Source organism: Strix uralensis, chromosome 2, assembly GCF_047716275.1.
Source record: "Strix uralensis isolate ZFMK-TIS-50842 chromosome 2, bStrUra1, whole genome shotgun sequence".
NCBI lineage: Eukaryota > Metazoa > Chordata > Aves > Strigiformes > Strigidae > Strix > Strix uralensis.
In genome coordinates, this window is record NC_133973.1 from 30,790,932 (window position 1) to 30,812,082 (window position 21,151).

The 21,151-nt window shown below is 40.0% G+C and overlaps 1 protein-coding gene across 2 annotated transcripts in view; it reads right to left on the minus strand.

Moving 5' to 3' along the window:
- The window catches only part of APP (amyloid beta precursor protein), a 228,210-nt gene that overhangs the window by 12,150 nt on the left and 194,909 nt on the right, over nt 1-21,151 (minus strand). For both annotated transcript variants that reach the window (XM_074858131.1, XM_074858130.1), the window contains 2 exons: nt 17,412-17,633; nt 10,464-10,517 (listed from right to left, as the gene is read on the minus strand). In XM_074858131.1, the coding sequence (XP_074714232.1) occupies nt 10,464-10,517; nt 17,412-17,633 (276 nt within the window). The remainder of the gene's footprint in view (nt 1-10,463; nt 10,518-17,411; nt 17,634-21,151) is intronic.

Consider the following 21,151-nt stretch of genomic DNA (forward strand, 5'->3'; position numbering starts at 1 on the left):
CAAAGGCTTTCAGCACGAAACACTGCAAGAACTAAGCTGTGAGGGACCAACAGCAGACTCCTGAATTGGCTCACAGGATGCAGACAGATCTGCTCTGACAGCCTCTTCAGCAATGTCAAGAAAATTTGGCATTTAGGCTGAAATCTTTCTCCTCCCTAAACTCAGGCTGCTGTGAGGAAAAAAACACATACCTGTGGTGTGAGGTGGGGAACCTCAGATACTGTACCTTCTTGCTGCCTGGGAGTCCGTGCCTTTTGCACAAACATGTACAAATAAGAATAATGAAAATGTTTGTAAAGTTTACAGAGTTCTTATTTGTTTTCAGATTTCAGACTGCTCAGAATTAACATGATTCAAGTCTTGACTTCTGCCTGAGAGATGATAACTGTCCCTCTTGATTAGAAATATACAGTAAAGCAAATAAGCAAAGCTTGCAGCCATTTTAATTATAGATAGTTTGCAGTCCTGTTCTCCCCTTATGGGTACAAAGGGGAGATGTTGCACTTGTCTAACTAGAAAGGCGGCCAGGATTTCCTCCTGGAAAACAGTGTTAGGAGAATGAGCCAGACTTACAACAGCTGATTATAATGCTGTTGTAAGCTGTAATGCTTACAACAGTGATTGTAAAACAGTATATATGTATCATGTATCTGTGAATGTTTTGTCCTGAAAAGCTGGCTCTGGCTTATAGATAACATATGGGTATTCATGAAGCTGGTTATTTTCCTTTTCAGTACCAACTGACTGACATTATACTTCTTGGAGGTACAAACGCTGCAGAAGCATGGTGTTTATAAGTTATTTCCTCACCCTATCTAATGTGATAAGAACAAACTAGTTCTATATTTATTTTAGCATTTTATCACTCTAACTCCTCTCTCCAAGCCTTCATTATGATTCTTAGCACTTTGGGCTGACCTTAAGCTCTGCTGCAGAGGAAGAACATCTAAAATTCTCAACCCTACTGACTGCTCTTGTGCTCCACTGTCTCTCTGGACTCTCAATAAATTCTTGAAGACTTCCATGTGCCAATGAGCTCCACAGTCTTAAACTATCACTCAGTGCAAGAATTACTGCCTTTTTATTGCCTTTGAATATGCAATTTCTTTTTTCATTAAATGCTGATTTATTTTTGTGTTATGAGTCAGCAAGAACAGACCTTCCCACAAACTTTTCTGGACTATACAGACAATCCCATTCTAAGGCTCTGATCTCTTTTTTTTTCCCACAGTAAACCATGCAAAGGAGAGAACAAGAATCATCTTCATGCAGTAAAGTATTTACGGTTATTTTCTTGAACAGTCTGACTGCCCCATAAATTCCACCTTAGTAAACGTCTTTTTTTTTAAGAAATAAAGCACTTAAAATCTCAAATTTCTTTATTAAGCATCTGATTTTTGAAGCACGTTATAGTACTGACAAGTATATTATGACATTTATATACAAGAGACCATTTCTAAATTCAAGAACCATAACGTACTTGAGAAACTGCAGTTTGAAAACAAACCATGATGTTCTGTCAGTGAAATGCAGGAGGAAATGGAGATGAAGGAAATAAAACCCACATGGTACCTGAAAAGAGGTTTAGCTTTCTATCCTTGAAGCAGCTATGGTTAGTTTTCCAAACTAAAATAAAGATGCAATTTACTCTCCTTTGTGCATCATCTCAAAATAGCCCCTACACCTGCATCAATGGGAAGTGAAGAAAATGAGAATGTGTATTTGGCTGTAGAGAGGCTCACCTCTTCACCCCCCATCCTTTTTGTTTTTAGGGTTAAAAGGGGAGGGGGGGGGGGTGGGGAACATCAGTGGAATAGCAGTGCTTCACATAAGCAGCTGCGGGAAAGGTCTTTCCCAGGACTTGGTTCACTGCCCACTGCTGCAGCGGCTGAAGAAGCAGCTGGCTCCCAGCTGCTCACCACTGTCCATGGCCACACTTGCTGCCCCTTAGACACGCTGGCAAAAGCACCACGTGGAAACTCTCCCAAGGCAAGGGCCTGGGGAATGGAACAACTCTACTGCTACAGCTGGCACATTCACTGATGCTATAAATATTGATTAGAACATATCCATACAGACATGAGACACATCTGTGAAGAAACAACATGTCTTTTGAGGGAAGTCCTGACTCCCAGACCTCTCTGAGGTCACTGGAAGAGTTAGGAAGCACATGGGAAACAGTGATTTGTCTTGAAGTGAATCTGGATTTCCAAAAACCTTTAGGAAGGTCCCTGATCAAAGCTCTGGCAGAAGCTAAGATGGCAAGGATTAAGAGGCAAAGTCCTACATGACTTTCCATAATTGATTAAAAGACAGGAAATGAAGTGTAAATACACAGCCATTTTTCACAATGGAGGAAGGTTACCAGCAGGGTCCCACAATGATCTGTGCTGTTTGTAAAGTGATCTGGATAAGGGAGTGAATAGTGATGTGACAAAGTCTATTGAGGAAAAAATAAAAGAAAAAAAGAGGATGGTCAAAGGAAAACCAGCTGTAAAGAACTGTAAAAGGATATTACAAATTCTGAGTGCACAATAAAAGGGAAATGGTATTCGATGTTGATATAATGTAAAGTGGTGCTCGCGGGGATACACAGCCCTAACTATACATACACAATACGCTCTAAATTAGCTCTGTTCCACCCAAGACAGAGACCTTGCAGTCACTGTGGATAACTCTGGGCAGTTGGCTCAGTAGCAGTCAAAAAGGCAAAGAGAAAGCTAGGAGTAATTATGAAGGAATAAAGAAAACATCGTTACACCACTGTATAAATGATGCATCCTCATAATTTTATGTCTATCCATTCTGGTCATTCCACCTCAAATGAAGGCAGAAGAACTAAAAAAAGATACAAAGCAAGGAGAGACAGAGGATCACTGGTATGGAATGGTTTCTGCACAAGAAGGACAAGACAAATTGGAGGTCTGTATGACAGTGAATGACAAGGAGAAAGCCTACAGGAAACAGTTATTCATTATTTCTCCTAAGAAAATACAGGACACCAACACAGCTATGACACAGCAGATTAAAAACTAACAGAAGAAAGTGCGTATGTGTGTGTATATATATATACATATATATATATAATTTGGCACAATGCAAAATTGGACTGTGGAACTCATTGGCACAAATCATGAGGATGTTTAAAATACAAATGAACAAATGCAAAGAAGAAAGGTTCATCCAGGGTTACTAAACACAACAGTGAAAATACAGTTTCCAGTCCTGGAAGTCTATCAAACACTGACTGTCAAAAGCTCAGTGGCTATGCCAGAAGTATAGGGCAGAGGTGAAGTCTGGAAGTGTCCTGTATGCACCAGTGCTAGAGGCAGGATAATAGGTACCCAGGCTTGGGTACTCCTGCTCCTGGGCTCTGACCACTTGCTCAGGCTTTGCTAAAGCCACATTTCTTTGAGGGTTCCCTTCCCTCCTCCCATTCCAATCAAGCAGTAGCACAGGAGCTGTACTTCCAGCATGCAGCAAGTTAAACAATCTTTTGCCTTGAGATGTGGCAGAAATTTTTTGCTTTGGACTGTATGACCAGGGTCTGGTGGTCAACTCGGCCTTACTTGCCAATCTACAAAAATGCCGTGCAATGTGAACACAAAGTAGGACCTGGTACTAGGAAGTTAATGACATTAGAGTTACTAAAACTTGTTTTTGGTAGCTAGCACAGGAAAAAGGTCAGAAACAGAAAAACCTTCTGTTGACTAACAAACCTGATAGCATTTTTTTCCCTCCTCCAATTCCCTTAGAAGTGAGGAAAAAGACTTAAAAGTACAACTAGGGTAAACTGGTGGTCTTCTGCAAATAACTAATTATACTCTAAGAGAAGCATGACTCTGCACTGGAATCAGTTAAATACCTGGTATGAGACAAAAATATATATGGGGTTATATATGCCTTTCCACCATATTACATTATAGAATTTAGACTTTCTATTTAACAGACTTCTCTTTATTTCCAGTTCATTCACTCTTCTGTCCTGGTGACTACATATTTAGACCTACATGCTAAAATCAAAGACTTATTTTTCAAAGGTAGTAACTGAAGAAAGAAAAACTGAAGAGTCTTTCAAAAAACTTATCAGAGGTGTGTGAATCAGGGAAGATGGAAACAGCTAAGGGCTGCCTAATACTACCCTACTATTGCATTGAAGACAAGCATACAAAGAAAAGTTAACTACATGACAAGAACCTTAATTCTGACACATGATGTTTTTTCACTACCAAGTCTAAAATACACTACCCAAACACAAAAGCCAATGTAAAAGAAGAAAAGTGAGAGCAACAGCCTCACTGCAAATTCACAAATAATGGTAATTATTAGTGCTTTTTCTTCTGAACTACATATTATCTTTAGGGAGTTGCATCCCTAATTACTTCAATTTAAAAATGCTACACTTCAGCTGGTAAATGTATTAACTTGCAACTCCTTAGAAAAACTGACAAAACTATTTAGCCATCAAAAACACAGGCTTAAAAGCATCTAGCAAAATCCAACAAAATGAGTTATGAAGGGCTTTTAATTAATTACTGTTAATTAGCAATAATTGCTTTTATACACACACATGTACAGACGCATGCGTGCGCACACACACATCCAAACATCAAAAAGAGCAGCATATGCAAACCTTACCGTTCCTTGCCCTTAAAGGAAAAAAATCTTATGGAGTTAAAACTACTCATATGAAATAAAAACCAAGTAGCTGCTTTGGGGAACACTTTATTCTCACACAGATGAGCTTTTCTGTTTGTGTAAATATATATTTAGGCTTTAAGAACGATAAGAAAAAGATGATAAATGAATTCCACCATGGAGGCAATTAGGTGGACATTATCTACTACACTGCTTGTAAATTGCTTTATCTACCAGTTAAATAACAGCCTAGCAAGATTTTGTGATTTTGTTTTGCAAGGATCTGAAACAGTATTGCCTGTGGTCTTCCAGTTACTTTTAGAGTTAAAAATTAAACCTCCAAGTGAAATGCAGTTGAAACTACCAGGCCTGGGTGGTCTCTATGTAGACAAAACCTAAAGTAACACGTTTAAGCAACAGATGAAATGATCGTGTTCAGGAAAACTTAAAACTCCATGTCTGTGAAGTGTATCTGAGTAATGGCAAGAACAAGAAAAGATCTGTTGAATCAAGGCCTGTTACAAGTGTAGTAAAGAGCTTTATCTGGGTAAAGCTTCATCTAAAATGAAAGAGTGGATGGAAAGGAATGCAGTGTTTGAACAACTACCTGGGTAGACAGCTGCAGGTTCTTACTGAACTAGTTCAGTACCCACTGAACTAGTTCAACTACTACTTCCATATGACTCATGACTTTGTGCAGGTCATTTCATTTTGAAATGAAAGAAGAATGAAGATTGCATACTCCCTTACAAAGATTAAAATGAAGATTATATACTCAGTTTTGTAAGGACAACTCAAATATCTCTGAGGAGTAAGTACTTTTAAGACTGCATGGAACTAAAACTTTCTGGTGTCTCCTTGGAAGTTAGTAAAACGGTGGTTCGCTTTTACTTCACGGATGACTACAGGGCTCTCAAATTGGAGCTCTCAAATTGCAGAAAGCAGAAGATAAGTGCGAAAAAGAATGTTATCCTTTAAAAAAAAAAAGAATCTAATTGGAATTTAGGATGAAATAATTCTCAGAATACCAGAGATCATTTTACATGTGTGTAAAAATGAATAATCAAAACAAGTAAAATTTGGTAATCTTTCTGGCGCGTCAAATGCAGATGCTGTGCATTTGCACACATAACTGCATTCACAGTTAATAACTACTGGATTTATAAAACAAAACAATCTAATAGGAAAAAATCCATTAATGATTTTTATTTAGTAGCTGCAGACAGCTGGTTTAAGACAACTGTACTGAACTAACATCACTAAAGACAGGAAAAAAAACCCCTGGCAATTTCTGGCAAGAAAATCATAAATAATTCACTAAGCTGCTCTATGCCCTCACCTCATACAGATGCAGCATATGTACTGATGATTCTGCAGAACAGCCATTAGGTGTACAGAGTCTCTGCAACATGTATAAAAAAATCCCTCAGTTTTCTATATAATGTAATAAAGACAGACATGTCATGATTTATCAGCGGAAGAGCAAGAGACACAGAAGCAGCTTTATGTGCAATGTCTCTACAAAATTATTGACTGTTTGCACAAACAATCAACTGATGACAAGTTGGGAGAATGCAAAAAAAAACCCCTCAAACTATACTACATGGAAGAAAGTAACACAGTTAATATCATAAAATCTTTGCATTGTGAATTATGGGCATCCTGTGAGTGATATAATTACAGCTGTTAGTGGCACAATTACAGTTGCAACTGTGCAACAGATGAGAATATGATCTACCCTGAACAGAGCACTGGTTAATTTCTTTATCACCTTGAATTTCAGAAAATCTGCTGATACTAAGCAACATCCATTCTGATGGCAGGTTTTCTAATCTTCACTCAGTTTCCACAGATCAGATCTGCTGAATTAACATGAGTAAAAAGGAGCTTGCTTATGAGTATCTAAACATGATTTTATACATATCTTTGCGTATATGTGTCTCTATATATACACACACATACACAAAGAGAAAAAAGTTACTAAAACACACATACCCAAAATTCAGCGGCAAGAAATTAAATGTTCATCACAAATAAGTGACCTCCCATGGGGGAGAAGGAAACACTACTGAAAAAGCCATTTACAGTGAGGCTATGAAGTAAAGAGGTATTCTTTCTATTTGAAGCTCTTCCTATGGAAGAGGCTGACTGAAGCCTTCTAACATCTCCTTGTATGAAGCAATTTATAAATAGCAAGAAACATGCCATAAATTTCTTATTTTGTGCTGTATTAAAAAATAGCTCACTGATGACTGCCTAATAGGTCTAGATATTTACCTTCCCTTTGACCTTTTATTATCTCCGTCTCCTCCTTTTTCAGCAAAGAGATGACAAGAAAGGGATTTAGGCATAATTTTTATTCTTGTTTCCCCATTTGTGAATTAAAAAGGGGAAGGACAGTGTGTGGAAGCACTAGGCTCCTTTTCAAATACCAGTGTGAATCACACAGATGTTGTATCTATACTAGGAAATGGGGGACCTCCGACATTACTCTCCTCCTGGGACTGATGCAAATCAGATTCAAAATCAAGCTTCAGCTGCTGACAGCCAAGGCGGAATGCAACAGAGGTAGGGGTTTGGACAACTGGCCTAGATTTTAGTAAATGCTTTAAAATTGATCCTTACTCAAAAGCTTTTCTGCTCTACAGATTGGACAACTCTTCACATTTCCTGACTTCACTCACAGACTTTAATTTATTTATATTTTGAAAGAGAGAGAATGATGTGGTGAAATAACAAGATTTCAGTGATCACAAACACTACTAAGTACTTGGTCTTCTTTTCTGTACTGTGACCAAATTATCTCTTCTGTGGGAAAGGGACAAAGATCATCTGCATGATTTTGACCTACTTTTAAGAAAAACATTGCGATCATTTTAAGAACGTTGTGTGGGCAAAAAGTGGTAAAAAGAAAATGGAAAAAAGAAAAAAAGGCACATGTTTGTATGTTTGCCTTAGTCCTTTCAGAGCTGATTTTCTTCAAGGATTTTGAACACCTACAAAAAACATTTACTTGTTCTTATTCCCAGGCCTGGACTGTTGCAGGCTGACACGACACCAGTATTTTCACCCTGAAGAAGCAGGTCACCACCTTGTTCACTTGAGCAGAACAAGTAGAAGCACAAACTGTAAAGTCAGGATTATGAAAAGGGCAAACCTTTCAGGAAATCAACAAGAATCTAGGCAATTAATTAACAGAAGTTACAAGCAGCTGTATGTATTAATTTGCCTCCAGGTGCCTTGTTAATACTTCTTCTTTCTAGAATAATATATACGTTTTCCAGATTTTCTTTTCTGACAAAGAATAGCCCCAAACCATAAAAACCAACTATCCCAAAAGGACAGGGACTGTAAAAAGAAGTATCTATTTTCCTTTATCTAACCTCTAACAGAAATTTGATTTATAATTAGCAAGTAGGACAATTTTAAAGCACACATTTTTAAACCGTCAGAATCACTTTTGTATTTCACAGTTTAATTAAGCATCCATTTGCTTTCCTCTATTCCTGGTTTATGAAGCTACTCAGACTGGTATCAGTTTTTTGTTAAATTTAAATTTTATCAGAGATAAATTGTTTCTAAAGGATGATGAAAAATCAGGTGGACTTTTATTGCCAGAATTTGTACCAGTAAGGACAAATTTGCGGAGTCTGGATCTGGTGATTAAAGACATAAGGATAAGGTCTACCAGGAATGGTGAAGAGAATATATTTTGCTTACTGTTACGATACATTTAGCACTATTATAAAGGAGCAAAATCTGTATTTCACATGCACATATAAGACACTTTATGCTGTGAAATTCAGAATGCAGGCACAGCAGTGAAAGATTTCAAGTCCTCCAGTTCCTCTGCACAGAGGAATGCAGCGTGTGTCCTTGCCAAGCTGGCTGAAGGGATTCACTCTCTGCACCAAAAGCCTTTGCAGCACTTAAACTCTAAAAGCGTGCTAAAAGTGACAAAGGCGGCACAGACCCCTGGACAGTACCACTTTTGCACTTGAGCAGAAAATTGAGGAACTATCCCATGTGATTTTCATAGTGCAAAAGTTACTGTATCTGCTTGAAATTTCAAGCCATAATGGTCACATGCTAGAATATTTTTTACCTCTCCTTAGTAGTCTATCATACACATTCACAAAGACCAGTCATGACCTATGCTAGCTATACTTTCAGTACTACTTGTATCACCCCAACCAACAAAGCAGTCTGATACAGTGAACTAATGCACATCATTTCACTCTGAAACTGGAGTGCGGCAGTGTCAGAAAATCCTTTCTCTAGTGAAGGGACACCAAAGATTTCTGTTACATGTGTGTATGTGTGGGGGAAGAGAAGGGAGGAAGGAATAATCTTTAGTAATAAATATGGGCCTCATAACAGGAGATTTTTCAAAACAACTGAAATTAAAACAGTTAACAATCACAATCTTTAACATTACAAGAAAACTGCTAGATTGAACTAACATTACAAAATTCTGATTAAACACATTTATGTTTCATTTGCGATGATATTTCTACTGCTCTTTGGGAAGAAATCTAATCCAGAAGGCAGAGATAACCCAGTACTGGGGGGATGTTCCATGATCCCATGATTTTTGGCACTGTTGTACAGCTAGCTCTGTACCTGTTTCTAGGCTCTCTTCATGGAATGAACTAAGACTCTAAACACAAGAAAAGATGTCAGGCTCCTAAAACAGTGCTAGGAGCACATCACCTGGCCAGCCTTGACACGTATCCAAATTGCTGTAACATAGGAGCTTATTTTACTTCCCACTGTAGCAATTTCTGTAGTCAGTAAACACAGTTATCAGAAAGATTTAAACACACTAGGAGGGTATTGACCATAATGCTATCTAATGGATGTTTGGAGGAAAAGATGAAGGGAAAAAGACGACATATTGATCAGTTTGATCTGATCTGAAGAAAACAACACAATGATGATGTGACACTGAAATAATTTTGACCCTAAAATATACCAATCTAATCTCACTCTGTGTTGGAGAGTAACCTCTTCTGAAATAAAAGGCTGTTTGCTCTCAATGGAATCAGTCATTTCTAGATAATCCTAAACAAAACCAAGGGGAAAAGCAATCTAAAAAGCAAAGAAAGTATGAAAAGCAAGCTCTTACTTTTGAAAACTGCATTTGTCCCATTTAACTTTTCCAAACATTTGCAGCCTGGCTCAGGCTAGTCATCTGCTATTATTCCAAAATCAACAGGAAGACACAGGTACCTACAGAGGGCAAATAATCACCCCTCTCTATCCTAGAATTGAATGAATAGCTGTATAGAGGTGTCTTCAGTGAATTCAGAGGGAGAATATATGTATCAATTTTTAGATATCTGGAGTTAGCTAAGGTAAGCATCACAGCAAAAAAATCTTCATGTCACCCGCAATTCTAAAATTGCATGCATGAATTCTTTATTAGCCCCAACTTACAAGAAACTGTACACTCTACATCGAGGATTTGACATTTCTATCATACATTCCCAAATTAGAAGTACTCTGTGCACTATGGGGTACTGTGTCTACTGCCTCCTGCACCTGCCAAAGCATTACTGCTAGAAGGGATGACAACTTGATATGAGTATCGGTCCCGGCTCTCTGGGTCCCACTCCCCCTGCAAGTACCCATCCAAACACCCTCGACGGAGAGTGCTCACACAGGCTGATGGGGGTTTGTGTGGGAACTCTTCCCCGGTTCATGGCATAGCATTACGTTTTAAGAGAGGGTTATACCAAAGAAAAGGTGACCATTTCAGCTCAAGCAGACCACACGCATGCTGGGAAAACACAGGTTAGGTAAAAGCCATGCAAGTTATATACCTGGTCGTGTGGTGAGTCCTCTGTCTGCAGCTGGGCGGGCATCAACTGGCTCAACTGGGCATGTGCAAAAAAGAAAACAAAAAAGCAAATAAAAAATAAACAAAATCCCCCAAAATGATAAAGTCAACTGCTCTTCCATTGGGACAGTGCAGGAGAGATAGTGCATAAACAAAGTTACCAAAGCAACAGCTAGAAAAGATCTGCCTTCAGTTAATCCTGGAAATAAAAGAAAGGGAGGGGCATGACTTCAAAAGGAGAGCTTCACATCCAATGTGTCAGTTTTACATCATATTCTGGTTACTTCTTAAAGTGAGAAACCATCAAGATCAAAAATTTTCTGTCTATAAAGCGAAACCATATTAATTACATGCAAACTTTTTCCAGTTGTCTGATCAGAATCGATGCTGACTTATAAACCCACTGAATCTTGACTCCTTTTTCCTTTCAACAGGGATTCTTCACAGCACTAGCTATAAAGGTTTGAAAAAAGTAAAGCACATTTTGAAAATACAATCAATACTTCATTCTGATATGCTCTGATTTTTAGACAGTAAATTTGCCTTCTGATTTTTGAAAGGGAAGCAAAAAAGAAACACCACTTTCTACTCAATTGTGTCATACACAGTTTTAAAACTCTTGTATTACTGTACTGAGGCTTTACCAGCTGAAATCTAAGATTGATGGAGCTCACTGACATGAATAGAAAATAGAATGCACAGAACTTTTATAGTTGAGTCATTACCTACTGCCTCAGTTAAGTCCAAACAGAATACACCAGACACATTCATTATAACATTCAGATTCCCCCCCCCCCCTTTTTCTTTGTTTTTTCTCTCTTTTGCTCCCATACTGTTGCTTTCCTTATCTACCCGAGTGCCAGTGTCAGAAAGAAATTCAGAAATAAAATTTTACGTTGTAGCTTGAATTCAGAATTTTTAAAATAATGTATTCTCATTCATTTGAATTTCAGGATTCAAGTAAGAGCCTTCTAATCAGCACTAAGGGAGCCACAATAACATAGCCAACCTGACAAAAGCACAGTTTTCAAACATGAACTGCTCACTGTATTCAGCATAGGAAAATCATGCTAACCTGGCGATACTGCTGACTTAAACAAGGGAACTGCCCATCTTCTTGGGAAGCCTGTGTCACTTGCTTAATGTTTCTACGGATTTGACCTACCATGCTTTAAGTGAGAGCCTATGTGGCACCCAAGTCCTTTGTACAGAGGAGGTGACTGCAATAGCTCCTGCCTCTGGGAAAAAAGCAGTAAGTCAGCTTTATAGTAGCCGCAGACTAAAAGTGCATCTGCACATCTGACTTGCTTGTGTTTCCAGAAGGGCAAAATTTTCACAGAGCTTGCTGGTCTGGTGCTGCAGAGACAAGCCATCAAACCACTTTCCTTCACAGCAGTTCAGAGTGGCACCAGCAGACCATGTAATTGCTTTCTTTACATAGCGCTATATAAACCCCAGTTTCCATCCTTAACTAAAAACTACAATTTTGAGTATTCTTCTATTTAAGTCTTCTGCTAGGTTTTCCAATATTGTCAGCACCAACCTTCAGGTAGGTCAGCAGTAATTTTCAGTGGAAGGACTGAAGGGAAGAAATAACCAAGGACCAACATTAAGCAAACTGCTCCTGTAGAACCCTCCTTTGTCACCCTGGCCCCCACCTCCTCCCTAGAAAGCTGAGGAGTTTTATTTCCCTCTCATTCAGCACTCTGTAACCCTACACGCACATAGCTATGGTGAATTGAAAGAGCAGGTTGTGGGTAGCCATAAAAATAGGAGTAGGTAAAGGGAGAAAAGAATGGAGGAAGTATCTGTTGTATAGTAGTATGGAGACCTAATCTCAGGCTAATGCAGCATTTGTGGAGTTAGGTGAAAGTATGAATAATGAATAATTCTTCTTGCTATCTATAGTTTTGAAAGCACTTTACAGGGGAAAAGGCAAACATCACCAGCACATTTCATAACTGACACAAAAGTGAAACGACCTGCTCAAGGTCACAAATCAATTGCAGAGCAAAAACTGGAGGCAAAAGCTCAGAGCCAAGGGTCTTCCAAAGCAGATTGTGATTCCAGGTGCACTTAAGTGCAGCATGCCCGGGGCAACACAATACAAAGGCAGGCTGGTTTCTGGAGAGCCCTGACCTGCCACCTTTTGAATTTCAGTTGCATTTTAAAACCTGCTCGCTCTTGCCCCTGATTTGATGTATGCACAAACAACAGTTAACTCTGAAAAATCTTGTCCGCGGGCTTCCTCACTGCCTGCCCCAATGAACCACACCATCTCACAACCATTGATAAAGAGGGGAGAAGTTTAAACCTATTACAGCAGTTATCAGTAATCAAAACTCTAAGATGTACTGTGTATTGTTGTAAAAATGGCATTAATTTTGATGCTCCAGAATCACATTTCTCTTGAACACACCCACGTACACAGAAGTACACAGAATTAAACTGAAAATTTATTTTCCAAATAGCCTCACAAAACTAAATTGGTATATACCTGCTTACACTGACCACACAGGCTTCATATGGGGTACACACCCCACCTCATGTCTCATGCTAATACATCTCAGAAAAGCGAGAGAGAATGTGGTTACTTCTCTTTTCAAAAGTAAAAGAAAGGTGAATGGTGAATCAGAAAGCTCAAAAGCTGGCACAAACCCGCAGGCAAGGAGAGCAATGTGATGCTCACCTACCAAGAACAGCATTGAAGGGAGTAACTGGCCAAGTCACAAGGATACCACAGTACATTCACAAAAATCTCACTTTAGATAAATAGTTTGTCACTAAGACTAACCATAACCGCATGGTAAAATACAAAAGGTAAAACACTAAACCCAGTCAGTCATTGGCAAAATGCCCAGTTTTGGGACCTTGGCAGTTTCAGGGCTTCACAGCTGTGGGGGTTTTGCCCCCACCTCTGAAGGTGCGTTTTTCATTGTTAAAATACAATTTCCTGACAGTTTGGCAGTGCCTTCTGCAGTGTCCTCAGAGGGTATTTTTCGTTAACCTAATTTGTATCTCAATATGCTAGACATACGTTCAGCCATGCAAGTTGTGTAGTGTATCACCTGGTGCTTTGGATTAATTTCTGTGGACATTCACTGGGAAACTACCTCAGGGAAACAACAAGGAAGAAAACACTTTCAGAAACTACTGAGCTATGCTAGACTTGCAAGGTTTTTTTATGTTTAGGCTATTTTTCACTCATTCATCAGAAAAAAACAATTTTAGTAAAATAAACTGTTTGCATAAAACCTATCCTTTTATCTAAACATGCAGTTTAGATTGGGAAAATTTCAAATGGAGTTATGAGACCTTGAGATTACATGGCAATGTACCAATCCAATACATTATTAATATCTCTGGGTGAAACCTGGGATTAGATCATGGCCATGGAAGAAAACAGGCATGGGAACTAATGACAAAATTAAGGTATTTTTTGTAGTATTTCAACTTCATTGCTTGTACGCAGAATACCGGATACTTTGAAACAAAGACTTAATGGCTGCATTTCCTTCCACTTCTCCCACAATCCCGTTTTGGTTTAAGCAATCCCTGAATGGTTAATTAAAAACAAGTCCCCTCGCTGTGGCTGTGCCAGAGGGGGTAGGATCCCAGGTCTTAACCTAGTCAGCTCCAGGATCTGTTCAGTTGCCTCTCAGATGTCAGCACTCCCATTAGAACTCTGTTTTGACAGTAACGCAAACTGCACTGAGGTCAGTGATTTACCTGGTGTGTCTGCTCAGGACTGAAGAAAACTATTGCTTATACAGTGCAACAGCTCTTAGCAGTGATGAAGTCAGGACTCTCATTCTACCTAGGAACCTACTTGCATAAGCCGAGCTGAGAGCACTCCGGATTTGTGTTCAGCAGAGTTTTAAAAAAGTTGACTTCAGCTTTCAAAGTAGACCAAAACAGTATCAACAACTGAACTAGTAACTTGCTTGCCATCTTAAACTCCTCTGGTAGTCTCTGTTAAATCTGCTGGACCAACCCCTCAGCAGATTTCCCAGATGCCAGGCTGTTCACATGGAACATGCTGTGATTTTCCTGATGGTGCTGACTACCCTCAGCCCTCACCCAAGTAAATGGGAGCTGAGATGCTCAGTTCTCTGACCTTTGCTGGCATGCTCAGCACCTTCCAGCAGCAAGAGATGCTGACTATCCCTAATACTGCAATGGTTACTCTACAGTATTTTGAGGTTTCTCTATCACATGATTTTTGAACTTATACCTTTTTTGGTCTATGGTTATTTGTTAAGAAACAGCAGTGACTTGCTCAGTACTGCATAAAATATGAAAACCTCCCTGCATAAGGAGAACTTACTGTGTGAAAAACAGACTATGCAAAAAAAACCTTCAGTGAAGAGGGAGAGGAAAAAAGAGAATGAGAAAATTGTGTCAGTTGTTATTTACCTCTTGCTACTTCCAAAGCATATAATAACAAGACAGACACATGTTTTTGGAAGCAATTTAGACAAAGCCTGAGATTAGACCATAGCCATGGAAGAAAACAGGCATGGGAAGTGAGGACAAATGGCACAGTTAGTCCTGGGTTTCTGGAACAAAGAGGTGTGAGACAAACACAAAGGGAAAAGATGAGGCTGTGAAATTCCCCTTTGATACTACAGCAAAAGTACAGAGAGGGTATCTAAAGAGAGAAGGTATTGTAGGCACTATCACATTAACAACATTCTGGTTTGGGTAGATGACAGAACTATAATGAGAAACAAGAAGGACTTGAAGAGGTTTAAGGCATCAAATATTTTTATTTCTAACTGTGCGTACTTAAGCGCTAATAATGGTTGGCCTAACAGCATTGTTTGCTGCAGTAACTTCATGACAAATACAATCCCGATATCAAAAAAACACCTAAACCCCAACAACTTACAGGCATGAAAGTTAAAAGATGTTCCCACAGTAAACATTAAGGAATGCTGCAGCAAAGTGTAGTGCAATAAAATACACAGGATTCATAATTAAACAGTATGTTATTCAAGGCAGGGGAGTTTTTTTTGCTTATTTGCTGTTACACATTTTAAAAGGAGAACCATGCTCAATATACTTGCCTATGGGAATTCAGCGTCACATTGTAGTATGTACCTTTCATTATTAAATTCTGAGCTTAGCCAGGTTTCTGAAGGAAAAAAAGGCTTGTGTGTTTAAACTGTGGGTATGTCTGGGTGCACCTGTCTACCTAATGACTTCTGAACTTGGTGACTGAAATCAGTAAAAGGAAAGCTGGGAGGACAGACTTCAACAGTAATTAAATCCCCCCTTGCAAGTTTCATGAAAGCAGGCAGCAGGTATAGAAACTGATGCCCTGTATGCCTCAGCTATGGGAAAACTGCAGCAAGAGCTGTACTGGAAAATTCCTGCAGGACAGACACTACCAGCCGGATTGGGGCTTGCTCCTGGCGGACAGCCTTGACACATGTGCTATAGCAAGCTGCAGCTGATTCCCCAGGAAATTGAAGTGTAGCCTGCCAGCCTGGTCAGCCCTTTGTACTACTCGCCAGCACCTGACGTAATCCACCCAGCTGCTCTTGGCCACTCAGCACATCACTTGGCTGCAAGTGCCCTCCAGACACATCTGGAACCCTTGTGACCATCTCCTGTCTTCTGGTTCTTGCTATTGCCCAGTTCACTGAGTTTGCTCCAGCTCTCTGCTCTTTTTCTTGGTCCCTACCCGTACTGCTAACTCCCTGGCAGTCTCATTTTAGCCCCACTCCTGACCAGCCTCTCTTCTTCCCCTCGAAACTGGTATACTTCTGCCTCACTGATTTGTTGACCTGTGCTCAGATCCTAGCCATGTCTTGTCTTTCACCCGATCTTACGCTGACTCCTGGGGACAACCCACTTTGATCACAAAACTGGTTTTGACTCCACTGATTTCACTTGGCACCAACACTGGACTTGACAAATCCACACCAACATCCCATGTTCCATCTCCCAAGCACCCAGCTGCCCACAGTCACGCATCATGCTGGAGTGAGAGTAACTGTATAAGGTTAGTCTCAAAACTCATTCTGAGAGCAGGTATAGCCTAAGCCAGTGGTTTCAAAAGACTTCTGGATGTCTGTGCAGTTCAGCTACGAATCACAGATCCACAAAACACAAATTTACCTGAAAAAAGACTTCTATAGCTTCAGCCTCTGTAAATCTACTTCTGCTTTGTTGTAACAAACTTTTACTATTAACTTATCGCTAATGATGGTAGAGTTTAAATGATAAAGGAAAGCAAACACAGTAGGAGGAAATTGAATGACATGATCAAAGTCCCTCGGGTTTCTGATTAATTGGCTCTGGCACCTAAGTAAACTACCAATCCCAGATCATACATAAATTATTAAAGTTTTATGCAGTCACTTCAATAAATTAGTCCATGAGCAACATAAAATGCTCCTCAGGAAAAAAGTTTTCATCAGCCAGTTGCTTTGCTGAGTATACAGGAACATTTCTGCAGTACATTCCAGAGAACCAGTGGCAGTGGTGGGGGGGGAAAAAAAAAAAAAAAATCAACGCTTATGCTAGGATTGTGATGGTTCTGTAATCATTTTCATACCAGCAAATAAAAAGCTCTTCCTTAACTAAACCACTCATTTCATCATGGCACAAATCTAACAACTTATCTATCTCCCTTACCTCATCATCATGTATTTTATAAGACTATCACTCATAATTTGCTGGAATTTATTTTATTTGTTTTTAAAGCAAAGCTCGCTCAACACTGAAATTTATGGTGTGTCTAAATTCCAAATTTTAGTCAGGATTTTCTGTTCTATCAGAGACACAGCAGACCAGTTCTAAACATTTGAGAACCTCTGTCCTGCTTACGTCAGAAAGATGTAAATTTTCAGGGAACAACATGAAGATAAATCACAAAGCTTAACTCAAACTATTCTGTGATTTCTCCCCCTACTGTACATACCTTCATTTTCAGTATTGGCTGGAACAGAATCAACACCAAAGGGATGCCATGGCTGAAGGTCATCTAGGCTGAACTCTCCATCCACTGGAAGAAGTTCAACTGTGGTCTTAGTTTCTGTCAGTGAAGGCATGAGAGCATCATTTCCATAGCTGATTCTGGGTTCGCTGATCATGTTGGCCAAAACATCATCAGAATAGTTTTGCTCTTTCTGAAGTAATTCATCTGCAAGGAAATTTCAACACAGAAATTATCTAAAAGAGCCGGCATTTCCGAGGACATATTTCCAATGCTATTAAAGTAATAATTTACTGTTACGAGATTCTAGTTTTTTGTGATAAAGAAGAACATAAAGGCTTGGGATAGTCAAAACTCTGTGATGAGCACTGCTGATAAGGCAGGCATTTTTTTTGAAACATCAACCAGAATTATTCAATACCATTTCCTACCCACATTTCCACCACATAACAGATCACAGGTCTGTGCTTTACAAGTCCCTGGACTCTTCTCCACCACTTTTAAAAGAAGCATAAATCTTCAACTCAACACGTTGCCAGAAGTCAACATGTGAGAAACCTACAGGAAGGAATGTCTTTGTTATTTCCCCTTCCTCCTAAATGCTCACTATCAAAGCTCATCACAGTTCTTAAATCCTAGATCACCACAACGGTCACTGTATTAAATTAGGCTTACTACAACACACTGAATCTGAAGAAACATTTGCTCTTTTAGCACGTATAACTTCACCAAATTACTGAAGTAGTTATTTGCTAAAAATCTTTAGTAATAGACAGCTGTAGGCAAATTATTGTACAAGCAACCAGGACCTACGGCTGTACAGCATTATCTAGGTTGGGTTTTTTGTTTGTTTGTTTTTTTACTTGAAGCAAGGTGAGAACAATCAAAGCACATTTCAGCTCCATCAGGTGTATAGAACAGACTGTTCAACTCAGCGTTAAAAATATGTTTGGAGGGGGTGTGTGCTTCATTACTCCAACTCCCTTCAAACATCAGAGTTCACCTACTCTTAATCTCCCCTTTCATTGCCATTTTTTTTTGTAGGAGCAACATGCTATTTGCAAGTTCTTTGAGGGAGTGGTGCACAAGAGCACATTCAAGTAAGCAAGCAATCGCTATGAAGATATATAATTGCTAATAACACACCAATGTAATCAGTAAGCAGATGTTACAGAGTTACAGAGCTAAACAGTTCAGAATGGAAGACTATAGAAGTTACCTTACCAGAGTGCAAGTGCTCGCACACGTGAGCACACATGACAGTTGATGATACAAAAGCTTTTATTAAGTCTGGCTTCTCTCCACTTTGTTAAGGACGCCCTGACTGTCCTGCTTCCCACCCATATCTGAACCCTGTAGCAGTTCAGGGACAGGAATCACCACCCTACTGCTAGACCCTTTATGTCACTCTGTAGGGGCTCACTTATTTCCCAGTATCATCAGCAAGAAAGGGCATCTAAATTTCTATACACACCAGAGGTTCAGACCCCTCAGTAAAATCTTCTGAATGTTATTTCCCTCCCAACTTTACACCAGGCTGTACCACCACAGAAGTACACTGCACCCATGCAGCAGCCCTTGGTAAGGCTCCTCACCAAGTCACAAGGATTAGAGTTAGCACTGCTTCAGTGCCTTTATCAGCGATGATGTAGTAGGGCTCTGCTCTGCATACTTTTCTTAAAGACCACCTTGATATAGTTGACACAACTCTCTGCTACCCTATTACTACGCCAAATTCAGAACACCAAACTAAACAAGTTGTAACCTCAGCCCTGGGGCAAACACAGCTCCTGAATCTTATAAAACAATGTTTTAAAACACATTTTCCTGTTTAAACAGCAATTGCTTTAGTAGACAGTAAGCCTAATGTGTATATAAAGTTTAATTCTGTGATTTAATTTGTTCATTAGAATGACTTACTAGAACAGTAGAGAAAGCCTATGTAACACTGAATTGTTTTTCCCTTCATGCTCATTTTATTGAAAACAGTATTATTTTATAAGGTACCTAATAAATCTTTAGCATGGAAGGCAAGTCCTATTTTTGTCTCCCCACTGCACTTACACTAATCCTTTACCAAATTAAAGTGTCTCCTTGTATCAGAGAAGAGACAGGTGAAGCACCTTGATATTCTGAGCAGACATTGTATCACAGTACAGTTGTTGGTTTTCATTAGCTAGGGATGAAGAGACTTTACAAAAAAAGGAGTTGGATGTTAGTGGCCTGAGCAAAAAGTCTGGTGTCCAAGGGCCTTGCAGGGAGCCACGGGTGATACCAGTTGAGCATGTTATAATATTAAGTCATCACAGACCACAGGAAAGTGAATATTAAAGTACAGCCAAGCATCTTAGTGCCTGCAAGCCTTTCAGACTCAAGAACCAGAAGGGGTTTGGGGTACAGTTCCCCTTGTTCCCAATGTCCTCCCCATCTCCAGAGGATCGTATGGAGCAGCTGTGGAGAGCTGTAACCCATGCAGTGATGGCAGGGAGCAGCGCTGGGGGTGCTGTGCCCCAGTCACCCCTTTTCCCTGGGGAGTGCAAATCCTCCACAACTCCTGTCTGTTCCCTGCTGCCGATGCACTCCGCATTACCTGCGGACTGCTCCTGCCCTTGGAAAGGGACAAATAGTGCATGGAGGGGAAGGAGCAGAGGGAGAAGGACCTGAGCTCTGGCAGCAGAGGAGCTGGGTTGGCACGGCGCTTGGGGGGAGGCCGCAGCACAGGCACGGCTGGGCCTGCCAGGCTGACAGAGAGGGACATCCAACTCCCATCATGATACCGTGATTATATCTAAAATCCCTAAGGCTCGGAGGGATGCGTACACAAAGTCTCTCTGCCAACGCTACCCAACTGGGAGCATGTCGTTGCTGGTGCTTGCAGGCTCCATTGTTTCCCATTCAGCTGTGGCACACAGCACGGACATTAACTGACCCGCACAATAGCTCAAGCGAGGCGGACAGATATTACAAAGAGCAGATTATGATCGCATCCATTTTACAAGGAGGCAAACAATGGCCAAAATTAATCAAGCCCATCTGACATGATGAATCAGACACTGAATGATAGTGAGAAATTGGAAGTGCCTGGCTTAGAAACTGTGCTGGAGTCCATCAGACTGAGGCAGCTTGTCTGCACTGAGTAAATGATTTGCAAACACTTGTTTCAATCTCTGAACTGCTAAAGAAGTTTGCCCTAGGATTTCCAGTTATTGACACTAGCTGGCAAAGTCCAAGATCAATTTTTCAGCGCTGATTTTGTTCCGAGTATTGATGGCTACTTGAATCATCAGTTACGCTAATAGAAAGCCACACAGCCTCACTGTTACCCATCGATACAGTATTCCCTCCTTTGTTCACAGTTGCCAACCACTTCCCCCACCCTGCAGAAGACAATTCCCTAAATAAGCAGGGAGGACAGACACAGCTGGAGGCTAGGATGTGCATGTTTCAGGAGTTTTCTTTGTGTGGTGAGTATCTTCATTATTAGGTGCCGAAAACAGAGAGATTCTAGGATGCTCTTCAAAATTTCATCTCCTGTCAAACCAACAGGACAAAAACTCCATGGTAATCTTCCTATAATAAACTTGTTGTTTCTCAGCTCGTTATCTCCTTGTAGCATTCTGCTAAGTCCTGCCATTGTGAAGAATAAGAGGATGTCAAAACTTTCTGTCCCTCTGAAAGCATGTGCTCAAGAGCAACCATGACCTTGGGAGAAACCCATGCTCAGT